Source organism: Microtus pennsylvanicus, chromosome 20 (genome assembly GCF_037038515.1).
Source record: "Microtus pennsylvanicus isolate mMicPen1 chromosome 20, mMicPen1.hap1, whole genome shotgun sequence".
NCBI classification, from domain to species: Eukaryota; Metazoa; Chordata; class Mammalia; order Rodentia; family Cricetidae; genus Microtus; species Microtus pennsylvanicus.
The window spans coordinates 13,762,177-13,775,445 of record NC_134598.1 but is presented as its reverse complement, the minus strand read 5'-3'; the positions used below and the strand labels follow the sequence as shown (position 1 = coordinate 13,775,445).

At 43.2% G+C, this 13,269-nt stretch overlaps 1 protein-coding gene across 2 annotated transcripts in view; it reads right to left on the bottom strand.

Annotated features, from left to right (window-relative positions):
* Positions 1-11,169, bottom strand: part of Tbc1d15 (TBC1 domain family member 15) — a 56,088-nt gene extending 44,919 nt beyond the window's left edge. For both annotated transcript variants that reach the window (XM_075954776.1, XM_075954777.1), the window contains exon 1: positions 11,059-11,169. In XM_075954776.1, the coding sequence (XP_075810891.1) occupies positions 11,059-11,088 (30 nt within the window). In that variant the 5' untranslated portion in view covers positions 11,089-11,169. The remainder of the gene's footprint in view (positions 1-11,058) is intronic.
* Positions 11,170-13,269: the final 2,100 nt, after the last annotated feature.

Below are 13,269 nucleotides of genomic sequence, written 5' to 3'. Positions count from 1 at the left end.
CTGGAACTAGCTCTTGTAGAGCAAGTTGGCCTCAAACTCAGAGATGCGCCTGTTGCTTCTGCTTCCTGAGTGCTGGGATTAAAGGCATGTGCCACCACCACACCACGCGGCTCCCTTTAAACCTGGACATCTCCAGGGTATCCATTTCCCATGATTATAAAGAGCATCCATATTTGATAAAACAGCACAGGAAAAAAATTATTTGTTTTCAGTACACATTCATTTTACATTAAAAACAAGGTGATCGCAGTTTTAATTAAAAAGTACTTTGTTTTCTAAGTATTCTGATCTCACATTCCCACAGTCAACCCCAAGCAGTCATAAAAGATACTACTATCTCCAACTTCATTCTATACACAAACTGAAGGCACAAACTATTTGGCAACTGTCCTTGAAATCACATGCACACTACACCAAAAGAACATCAAGTGCTCTTAACTGCTGAACCATCACCCCAGCTCCTACCCCAGAAAGTCTATAGCCAAACTCCTAGAATTCCCTTTTGTTTATATTAAGCTTTGAATAGATCAAATGATGTATGTTTTAGGACATTTCAGATACTGTTAGAAATTCTGTCCTAATCCCAAGACAAAATTCACTCAACAATTGTTTATGAAACTTGTCCTCAACTCAAATATCAATTATCTAACACAATACCATTCGAGATACACTAATTTGATATACACTAAAGAATGATAGGAAAATGCTGTCTTCATTTACCTCATTAAGCTATTTTGCTTCTGTAAAAAGCAGGAAACTGGAGCGACAGTAAAGCAGTGCAATTCTAACGTGCAAGTGCTTCTGGCAGAGTTCCCTGGCACAGCTTGGCGTGACTGCATGTGCAGTGCAAAGTGCACGCACTGTTCAGAATCACATAAAGCAACATCCACAAGCACTGCAGGAATATATTGGACTCGTTACACATTTGATTTTTTAAATTATATATAAGCAAATAGCCTGAGGAGTCCAGCAAAGAACCTGTGATAACCTGGAGCTGGGGTTACAGCCAGCTGTGAGCTGCCCTTAGGTGCAGAACTGAACTCGGGTCCTCTTGAAGAGCAATATGCACTCATTAACCACTGAGCCATCCCTACAGATCCTCATATCTGACTCTGGGTTTTTAGTCATTCCATGTTCTGTAATGGTATATTACTTGTATTTTGAAAAATAAATCTTGCCTGAAGACCAAAGGCAAAACTAAAGCTACTAGATACTAGAGGTCAAGCAATGGTGATTCCAGGATTTGGGAGACAGAGTCAGATGGATCTCTGTGAGTTCAAAGCCACTCTGGGCTATACAAGATCAACACAGAAATAAATCTAAGTGGTGATGGCCTACACCTGTAATCCCAGTACTAGGAAGTCATGCGCCCTTAATCCAAGCACTAGAGGGAATATAAAATGAGAGGAGAGAGACTGTCTGCTTAGTTTACCGGCACACAGCCTTAATAGAAGTTAACACTTCTCCAGTGGCTTAGCTGCTTTGCTTTTCTGGTTTTCAGGTTTAACCCCACTTTCTGTCTCTGGGTTTTTATTATTCATGCTACAATGTTCAAAAATCTTCCTGCCACCTCTAAATTGAATTCCACAATCCCACACACTGTGGCGACCAAGCACTTATAAATAAAGTTCTGTGCTGCCCATAAGCCAGATCCCCAGCCCTTTCCACCTTCCTCTCGGAGTCAGAGGCTCACTACATGACCAGGCTTTCAATTCTTGTCTACAGCCCAGGTGACCCACAGGGCTGACTCCTGCCTCAGCTTCCTGGCTTGTGCCACGGGCAGGGCTTCTGACAACACTAAAAAGAAACAGTCTACTCAATAGTCTGACTGCTCCAAAGGTAGAAACAATGTATAAAGAAACTTAAAAAAATAGTTTTCCACATCAGAATAAGATTATCTCAGTTCTTCTAGACTCTCATTAATTCTTAAAATTTTGCTAAAATAAGGCTAAAGATTTCTCAGTTATGATCAAGAGCACCTGCTGCTCCTGTAGAGAATCAGAGTTCAGTCCCCAACACCCACACTGGGCAGCTCATAACTGAGCATGAGGGGATCCAACACCCTCCTCCAGCCTCCATGGGCACCCACATACAATTGCACATATGCACATATATACAAAAGTAAACAAAAATAAACAGTTTTTAAAATAGGAGGGCAAGATGGTCAGCAGTGTGTCTACTGGAAAAGATGCAAGCCATGGCACTTGTGTGGAGGTCAAAGGACAGGGAGTTCTTCCCTTACTGCACTCAAGAACCCAGGTTTCACTCCCAGTACCCACATTAAGGACTCACAACCAACTGTTAATTCCAGTTTTAGGGGATCTGATACTCTCTGGCCTCAAGCACCTGATGAATGTGGTACATAAAAACTCATTTAGGCATATGCATACACATAAAAACTAAAACAGATATTTAAAAAATAAATAATAACCAGGCATAGTAATACATCTCTTTAATCCCAGGACTCAGAATACAGAGATAGGCAGATCTTTTGAGTTCCAGGCCAGAAGGACTAAATGGTGAGAATGTGTCTAAAAAAATAAATATTTGCTAAAGTAGGGCTAGTAAGACACCTCAGCAGATAAAAGCACTTAGCTTTGGCTGTGCAGTGGTGGTGCACAACTTTAATTCTAGCATTCAGGAGGCAAAGGCAGGCAGATCACTGAGTTCAAGTACAGCCTGGTCTACATATCCAGTTCCAAGACAGCCAGGGCTTCACAGAGAAACCCAGTCTTGAAAAAACAAAAGAAAAGCTCCAACAACCTGAGTTGGAGCCCCAGATACCATGATGGAGAGAGCTGACTGCCCAGAGTTGTCCTCTGGCCTCCATCCATACACGTGCTATGGCATGTGCACATTTAGAGTATTCGTTTAGATGCCCAAGCAGATGAGTGCATATATAAAACTTCTAATGATTATTTACTAACAGTAATAGCAAAGGAACTAAAACAAATAATTAAAATAACTCTGAAGCCAGGCATTGTATCACGTGCCTATAATTCCTGCACTTGGGAGGCTGAAGCAGAGAAGGGTAGCATTCAAGGTCATCCTTAGTCAACAAATTCAAGGCCAAGTCTAGTTTTCAAGCTGCTGTTGCTTCAATAAGTTGAGGAAGATAATGACATGATAAATAAACAAATAAAAGGGGCTATAGCAATGTTTTATAACAAATTTGCTGACCTTAATCTAACAACAAAAGTTAAAATTAAAGAGCAAAACCGAGACAACACAGATAAATTCAACTTGGCAGACAAAAATAGATGCACTTTTGCATTACTGAATTTAAACCCATGCTCCAACAAAGCTGAAGAGAACATGCACAGCACAGTAGCGGGTGGGCTTTTATAGTTTCTATACTGATGTGAAACTGAGCTATTTATATTGCCATCAACCACTTTCAAAAACTAAAGATAAATGAAAAGCATTCAACTAAAATACTCATTAGTAAGATTAAGGTAAAATTCTTGCCCTAATCTCTCCAAATCTGGAAACTCGATAGCTACTGCATAACAGCCACTTTAACAATTATGTGAATTTTATAAAGTAATCTATAATCAAAAGGACTTCAAGGGGCTGGAGAGAAGGCTCAGTGGTTAAGAGCACTGACTGCTCTTCCAGAGGACCCGGGTCCAATTCCCAGCACCCACATGGCAACTCACAACTAACTATCTGAGGATCCAGTTGCAGGGGATCTGACACCTTTACATCAATGCACATAAAATAAAGTTAAGTAAATCATAAAAAATACTTTTTAAAAAAAGGACTTCAGGGGCTGGAGAGATGGCTCAGTGGTTAAGAGCATTGTCTGCTCTTCCAAAGGTCCTGAGGTCAATTCCCAGCAACCACATAGTGGCTCACAACCATCTGTAATGAGTTCTGGTGCCCTCTTCTGGCCTGCAGGCATACATGCAGACAGAATATTGTATACATAATAAGTGAATAAATAAATATTTTTTAAAAAGGACTTCAAAAATTTAGTTTATTTAAAAGGTATTTGGCTTACAGAAAACAATTTAAGCTTTCAGTTACAGAAAGTATCCCCAGGGAAAGCCACCACGACGAGCTGCGCTCAACAACTAAACATCTAAGCACCTAATTGCTATGTGCACGTCCATAGTCACATGCATCTTAAATTGTTATGCTCCACATAAAGCTGCTCTCCATGTACCGTCAGCCATCCGACCCATCATCATCCGGAAAGCCTTCTACCAGTCTGACTCCATATACTATCATGTGCCAGCCTTTCTGTGACACTGGCCCCTCATCTTATCTGGAGGCCTTTGCTCACGCCCACTCTTCCCTCTAGTCATCCTCTATCCGTGTAAGGTGTGTAATAGACAGCTCCGCAATTCATCTGACACATCTGATTACATCACAACAGTCTAAATTCCTTGGGACTCCACCCGTCACCTCTAAGGTGACATTACCCCTCCTGACACAACCTTTCCGCCTGCCCCTATCCTGAGTCTACCTGTTCCCTGAAAGCTAGTGTTTCTCTATGTGACTATTCCTCCTCAAGCACTATCAGCCCTCCTCTCCACAGTGTCTGCCAATCCTCCAGAGAGCACAGGCCCGTCAGCCTCTTCTACCACTGCCCATTCCACCTCGTCTCATTCACAAGTGCCCGAACTTCAGTTTCTGGAATGAGGAGACATTTTCAGTTGTTTCTCCAGTTCCAGTGAGGAACTTAGGAGTCTGAAGTTTATCCTGAAGCAACAAGCCCTGGGGAGAGATGTGAAACAGCATCAACTAAGTCAATCATGGCAGAAATGAGGAAAGGTAGGCAGCTGGACAGTCAAAATGATAGGACTTTGTGATTTAATTTTGGAGTGACAGGCAGTCAGGGATACAGCTGGGACACTGAGAGGTTATTTACCGAGGAACAGCTGGAAATTGAGTGAACCAATGAGGTCAACTGTGGAACAAATGTGCAGCAATTCTCAATGAAAGGCAGGTCTGTGGCTTCCTAAGGACATTAGTGTAGAAAAGTCAGCCATAAGAGAAACAAAAGTAAGTTATTGACCTGAGGAGTTACCAAATGACTCAATGAATGGCTCCTATTAAATTAGCAATTACATATACATTACAGTACAGAAAGGAAAAGCACAAAAAGCAGAGCAACCAGTTCAATCCCAGGGACTCCCATGTGGAAGAGCGCCACTCCTTTAAGTTGTGACTCCGGACAATTGTTATCTGACACACACACACACACACACACACACACACACACGCTGTATCATGCCCCATATACACAATAAGAAAATGTGACTAAAAACTTTTAAACAATACAGTCTAAAGCCCAGTGTGAGAAACAATAGTAATTCCAGTACTGAGAGGTGAAAGTAGGCTAGCCTTGGGCTCCATAGTAAGTTCAAGACATCTGTACTATGAGATCATGGGTCAATAAACCAAGGAGATAAAGCAAAGCAAAATCTATGTTTAATCACCCTTATACAAAGAACCGAACATAACAAATAACTGATATTCAAATGTTTGCTAAAACAAAGAATATCATAAAAAAAGTAAAGGGCATATTTCTATAAGGCCCTAGTTAACTATCACAGTATACGATTTCATCTAAGGAAAATAAAAGTCTCCAGGAAAATCTCCTAGATCCTAAGAATATTCTTGTTGCAGTGCTGTTAGAGTGCCCAGTACACACAAAGCAAAGGATTCTGTCCCCAGAACCAAGTAAACATGGTCTGTTGGGGTGTGCCTATAATTCCAGAATTTGGGATGTGAAGATAGGGAAATCAAATCTTCAAAGACACCCTCAGCTACCTAAGCAAGTTCAAGCCCACCTAAACTAAAACAGATCACACCTCAAAAAAAAAATTATTCAGCAAAAGGGAAACCATGCCTGGTACTGGAAACCTAGCCAACTACCCAGGACTAGTAAGGTCATTTTATTAAATGGACATATCCCTACCAACAATCTACATCTGTCTTTATATCTGCTGTTAAGTGCAGTCTTCACCTCTCATCAAGGAAACTTTTCTTTGTAACAGACAAGAGACCATTATAGAAACTACAACCAACCAAAACGCAGAATGTGGAACTCAGTCCCCATGGATACATCTACAAAACACTCCCACACCTATGTCTCGGGAATCATTTTTGAAGAGGGTACAGGAAGACTGTGTGAGATTGTATTTCCTAGGAGGGTCAGAAAGTACACACTCATCAAGTCTCTCCAGCGTGACTGCCCAAACATGAGCTGAACAAGGACAACAACAGACATGTTAAAGTGGATGGAGGGAAGCTCGCAGGTCTCCACTCTACCCAAAACTACAAGTAACTAATGAATGCTGAGAGCAGGTGGAGTCTTTCCCCAGGACCATCACATCATCTGCTCATTTAACACCACATACAAGATCCCAAAACTTTCAAGTTACTTTCTTTTCATTTCTTTCATTCCACTACTTCAGCTGTGTGTGTCTGTTGAAACAGAAGCAGAATGGTTGCTACAGTGTTTCTCTTATCTCAGTATCCACAGGAACATGTCACCGCCCTATTTGGTCCCCTTTTTAAAAGGTGGCTCTATAAATACACAGCAAGGCAGATAAGCTAACTTCTAAGAACTATATCAAGGCTGTCGATCAAACTCAATCCCACCTTCAAAAATTGCAAGAAAAATGCAATATAATCAAGAATTAACCCATCCACATGGTGTTGTTTTTTTCTACAAGTTGATAAAAGCAAAGTCATTCAAAAAGAGAAAACCCTGTTCTATAAACAAGCCTATGAGGTATTTTCTTGATTAATTACTGATGCAGAAGGGCCCAGCCCATTGTGCGTGGTGCTACACAGGTGGACCCGGGACATATAGGAAAAGCAAGCTGAGCAAGCCAGAGGAGCAAGCAATGTTCTACCATCTCTGCTTCAGTTCCTGCCCTGACTTCCTGTAGTGCTGGACTGTGACCTGGGAGCTGTAAGATAAACTAAGCTCTGTCCTCCTAGGTTGTTTTTGGCCATGGTGTCTCATCACAGCAATAGAAAACTAACTGAGACACACAAACTGACCAATCATTTGAGAACTCAATGCCCAATACTGGCACTCCACATTTACTGAATTCCGCACTGGCATGCATCACAGGATGTCTGCGGTTTGTCCTGCTTTGATTTCCTGTATCCAAAAGGATACAGGCACACTATGTAAGCACATTTATGTTACACAGTAAGAGTCACAGGAGACCAATGTGGTCTGGTCTCCAGAAACCAGTTTGTTTGGTGGGGGTTGAGGGACCTTTTATCCTAACACAGGTCCCAAATTCTTACAGTTGAACAGATTTCTCTCCACTTTGGCTGAAAGAAAACAGGGCCAAACAGTAGTTCACTAAAGCTTAACCAAATAACAGCATTTAGTTCCCAACATTATATACTTTTCCCTTTATTTCATAAGGATATTATTTTCATATTTGTGTACTGACTTATATTTCTTTGCAGAAAATTGTCAGCACGAATAAATAACTATTCAAAACCAAATCTAACTTTACAATCTTGTAAAAAATCTGAAAGATGTTTCTTAACAATATTTAAACAACAGCTAATGTTTATTGAGCACATGCTAGATGCCAAGAACTACTGTGGTCTTTCTGCAATACTAACTCATTGAATCCACCAACAACTCAAAGATCAAAGTATATTTATGCCACTTTATGAAACTGGGTAATGGGCACAAGAAAGTGATGGGGAAGCTTTGTTAACCAATTATCTTCAAGTGGTGGCACCAAGTTAGGGTGTGGCTTTCTGGGACCCAGAGAAAAAAATGGGCATAGGCCCAGGTGCTCTCTCTCTGTGGTTCCCAGGCAGCACAGCTGAGTGTGGACTTCTCGTTCCTGTTTCATGAGTTTTTCCTTTATAATAACTAAATATATAATTGCTTTATCTTTTAGTTAGCCTGGTTATTTCCCGAATCGAGCTAACGTCTACAGGAAAGCTAAGTAATTTTCCCTAAGTCACACAACTACAAGCAGTTGAGCCAGGCTTGATCCTAAGCAATTGGGGCTATCTCAACCACAGCCACGGCATAATCACCATTAGTCATCATTAAATGTCTATGACCTTTTGGCCTGCACAAATGGCTCTTGTCTTAAAGGTGAGGCTCACAACCAAAATGACAACACTGTCATTTTTCTTTGTGTGTATGTGGTTTTTCGAGACAGAGTTTCTCTGTAGCTTTGGAGCCTGTCTTGGGACTAACTGTTGTAGACCAGGCTGGCCTCGAACTCCAGAGATCCACCTGCCTCTGCCTCCCAAGTGCTGGGATTAAAGGCGTGCGCCACCACTGCCCAGCGTTAACATTGTGACTTCTAAAACATGGTATTTTTCAATTTCTAAAACAATAAAGGATGAAAAAGAGATAACTGAAAATAAAGCTCACCCCATACCAAAAATATAAGTTCTGCCCTATCCAACCAAGCAATTTCACGGAAACTGAGACAAAGAGTTAACACTTGCTCAGGATCTACTGCGAGTCAGGCCACATTCCAATATACTTAGTCATTAATCCCCAAAACCCTAACATAAAGTAGGTACTGTTTTACAGACAAGAGAGATTAATTTGGCTGTAGTAAGTGGTTAATTTCTGAAACAAATTTGGCTCCACTCTAAGCTTTTTTTTTAATATTTTTATGGTTTATTTAGCTTTATTTTATGTGCATTGGTGTGAAGGTGTCAGATCCCCTGGAACTGGATTTTCAGACAGTTGTGAGCTGCCATGTGGGCACTCGGATGTGAACCCGGGTCCTCGGGAAGAGCAGTCAGTATTCTTAACCGCTGCGCCATCTCTCCAGCCCTCCACTCTAAGCTTTTAACCATTACCTTTCACTCCTACTCTGAATAAAAACAGTTAATTCCCTCATCATTTCCAGGACCTCAAAGCAAAGGAAACCAGGGTTATACAGTTACTCTACATGATAGATGTCACCACTGAGACACGCGATTAGAGCTGGCAGCCTAGCATTTGCTCTTTGATACAGGGCTTGTCCTTTATCACAACTGAATCTTTTATGACTATTTACATCCACAACTATAATTCTGAACTAAAGTCAAGGCTAAACTCTGGAAGAGATAGGAAAGAGATTCATAACTGACCTACTCACTTCTACCATATCCTCTCTGCTGGAACAAAAAGATGGCTAAGAGAAAGCAGAAGGCATGTGTCTTTTTATGGCAAGGTAATCCGTTTGGATTCGCTAACAAAGTAAAGGAGTCTCACCTGTTTTGATAAAGTAAAAGACAATTTTGCACCCCTACTCCACAAAAATAAAAATCCAGTGCAGAATGCCTTGAAGTCTGCTTTATATGCATCTAGAAGAATGAAGACTCCAGAATGATTAAGACACAACAGAACTTACTAAGGGAAGGCTCCATGCGTTTTGCATATGAGAGAAGAGCGGGCTTCAGTGTGGGAGGGCAGTTCCAGTGAAGTGATGGGAATGGACATTCAAATGAGGTCAGGAAGCAAAATTACAAAATAGGAGCCATTCTTAAATTTTAAGAAGTCTATGAATGGTAACAAGGCTGCAGCTGGTGGCGAGCACCATATGTTTCCAACTGCTTATCAAGGGTTCTTTCAGAATCAATGAAAACTGGAAAAGAGGTGTAATTTCAACTGTAAAGATGTCTTGGAAAGTGCCAGGTGGGGCGCACCTCTAATCCCAGCAGCACTCAGGAGGCAGAGGCAAGTGGATCTTTGTGAGTTCGAAACCAATCTGGTCTACAAAGTGATTTCCGGAACAGCAGGTGCTACAGAGAAAGCCTCTCTCAAAACAAACAAACAAGGAAAGTGCCATATTAGATCTGTCCAAATGAAAACACCAACAGGAGAATCAATTTGTAATGAGTTGAGACGATTAGCATTCACCTCAGATACAAAAAGCCTAAACCTGACAAGGATATAAGTAATCCTAAAAGGATGTCCAATTTATTGTTTGAAAGAGCAAAAACGTGTACATATATACATTCCTGTTTGTTCAGCTGCATATACTCCTAAGCACTCGACTACCAGACCCCTGGCAGCACTTCCATTCTGCAGATAAAAAGAACAGAGACGGCTTAGTTATCCAGTTTTCCAAGGTCACAAATTCAGATCAACAGCGAAGGTAAGGCCGTCATTTGTTATTCCTCGGCCTAATCTGCTGTTCTCCAAACGTGGGTTAAATAATTCAAAACCGCGCTGAGCTGCAAGCAAGGACCGCTGAAAGTGAAGGAACAGAGGAAGCTGTCTGCGACAAGTGAACAGTCCTTAGTGTTCTCTGAGTCATTACCAGTCGGTTAGAGACGTTTGCGAAATACCACGGCACCGGGAAACGCTGCCAGGTGCGTGTCATGAAGCAGATCACTCTAGATGTATATGAAAGAGCTCGCTCGCTCTCTCTGAATGTAAAACGGGCAATATATATTGAAAATAAAAATCTCCTCCGCGCCTAATGCTAGCTCCCAACCCACCAGGAGGGTGTCACTGCCAAGCCTCCCCAAAACACCACGACAGACGCCCCCACAGCAACGCCCCGAAGACGTCTAGGAGATCAATGCTTTAACAAATGCTTTCCAAGCCAAGCCTGGGACGGTGTCAACCGTCAGTGTCCCCTCCGCGGAAACGCATCTCGCAGCTCAAGCCATCAACCAGCTGGGTCATGGGCGAGCAGGACCCCGAGCTCTAAGAACACAGCTGCAGAGCTGCGGGTCAGCCAAGCCACGGTGGCGCCTGACGCTTTTACAAAAAGGCTGGCGTCGGAAGAACTGGAGTCACCGAGGGGGACACACGGATTCAGCTGTCCCCCGAGGGGGTGATTGGAAGAAATGTCTCGGTGCTGCGCTCCGGGGCAGAGCGGGACAGCGGCTCCGAGGCCTGCACGGCCTGGAAGCAGGAACTGTCTAACGCGGGGCTCGCCCAGCACCCGGGCGGAACAGCTGACACCACGCCCAGCCCTGTCGCAGTCACACACCCGCCGGCCCTGACGCCGACGCGGCCCGCTTTCCCCCTCGGCGGCCGCCCAGCAGCCGCAGGCCGCCGGGCCAGGAGCCGCCGCGCCAGCCGGGGCCGTTACTCACCTTCCCGCTCACAACGCCCGCCGCCGCCATGATTCCCCGCGCGTGCCTGCTGATGACGTAGCAGAACCTCACGTGTCTCCCGGACTCACAACAACATCCGCCCGATCTAAAAGGACATCCGGGCGGGAAGGGGCGGGGACTGGCGGGAACCGCGATTGGTGGCGGGAGAGGGCGGGGCGGGAGAGGCCTCCGGGCGCATGCGTGGTGAGGATGCTGAGAGGGTGGCTGGTGGTGCTGCACTGCGCAAGTCTATATTTTGCCCCTTTTCTTTTTCTTTTCTTTTTTTTTTTTTTTAAAGCTGAAAGGTTGTTTAATAGAAGCTGACTGATGTTGAAGTTTGCTTGAGCGTGGCCCGTGTAACTTGAGGAACGCAGCATCTTTTTGGTGTGATGGAAGGAACGTCTTGTTCAGACCCAGGACACGCTGCCCCGGCTTTCTTGCCTTAAACAAGTCACGGTAAAATTGAGATTGCGTTGAACTCCGCCTCTCCAGCTGAGGCACACTTTCCCCTTGATTTTAGCGGTTTCCAAACATGAGTCTTGTTGCTGCCAAGTCACGCATGACCTTAAGCATACAATTTTTTACAGGAACTGTGGTTGCTACCACGCCCTCTATTGCTCTTTATCGCTCCAGAGTCCGAGGCACATACATAGTTTAGCTCAGTTTAGCGGTTATAATTTCAATTCCTAAATTCACCCGAGCATCAACATGTTAAGGAGGAATTGTGCATATTGTGGTTGTAGGGATCTCCCCCAAAACACTGTATGGAAACAGATTGGTAAAATATCAAGTCCTAAATCTAGCTCCTCAGTAATGCGGAAGGTCCGATTCTACGCTTGCAGAGCTCTGAGGCTAATTCTGTGTTAACACTTCAAGAGTATTTGAGCAGGGATTCTCAACCTGTGGGTTGCAACCACATTGGGTAGTCGAACGACCCTTTTACACAGGTCGCCTAAGACAGAAAATACCCCGTGTTTACAATATTTGAAACAGTAGCAAAATTACAGTTAAACGCAGTAGCAGTGAAAATAATTTTATGGTTGGGGGTCACCACAACACGAGTAACTGTAGTAAAGGGTCGCAGCATTGGGAAGGTTGAGAAGCACTGAGTTAAAGGCCTTTGAGGCTACTTGAGGTAAGTGGCAACCAAATGGAACAGCAGGAAGCATGATTGGCAGGTTCTTCGAATATCAGGAATCTAGTGGGTGAGGGAGGTGCCAGGATTTTCAGTGAGAATGCCTGCTTAGCCCTGTTAGGGATGCTGAACCCTAAGCCTCAGAAAGTCCAAGCAAGAGCCCTCTTGAAATATTCCTGTCTTACAGTATTAGCTTCTCTCAGTTCTCCCTGTTCAGAACCAGCTGTTTAACCTAAATCTGATGAACTCTAAATGCCCTACACCTTGTTATAAAATTCATTCTGAGTAGTAGACATGGTGACAACCTGGGATGCTGAGGTGAGGGGGTGGGTATGAGTTCAAAGCTATCTTCTGTTACCTACTGAGTTAAAGGCCAGCCTGGGTAATGTAGCAAGACACTATAAAATTGCTTCTGACTGTAACAGATTGGATCGGCTTGACTCATGGCTTCTGTCCTTGAGCCAATGGCTATAAGCCCCAGTATATGGTACTAATTGACAAAGTAGGAAATCATGTGGCCCAGCTCAAATCAAAATGTGATGAGCCAGGCATGGTGGTGCATACCTTTAACCCCAGAAGTAGAGAAATAAAGATAGGTGGATCTCTGTGAGTTCAAAGCCAGCCTCACGTACATAGTGAGTTCCAGGCTGAAAGAAAGAAAAATAATTTTTACATATATGTAGAATGAAAGATTGGATAATTACCCAAGGAGAATCCAGGGACTGCTTCAAAACAGGAGTTGATAGGCAACTCCTCAAAAGAGACCTCAATTCCAGATTAGCTTCCCAGTTCCCATGCATCACATGGTAAAATACTGCCTTCCTACTAGACCGTGCCCTACTGGAAGGCAGCAACGGTGCTATTTAGTTCCACAATGACTATACTGACACTTAACTAGACCCTAAGTGTTTATGTAACTAAAATTGGCCCCTCATATTGGAATAGCACAATTGTTTATTAACACGGGGTAAAGAGAACCTGATTTCCTTCTCCAGTGATACCTCTGTCTGTAAAGAGAAGAAACAAACAAGGCTAGCATTTCAATGTGATTTCTTCCAGGTTCTAGTTGTTTGCTG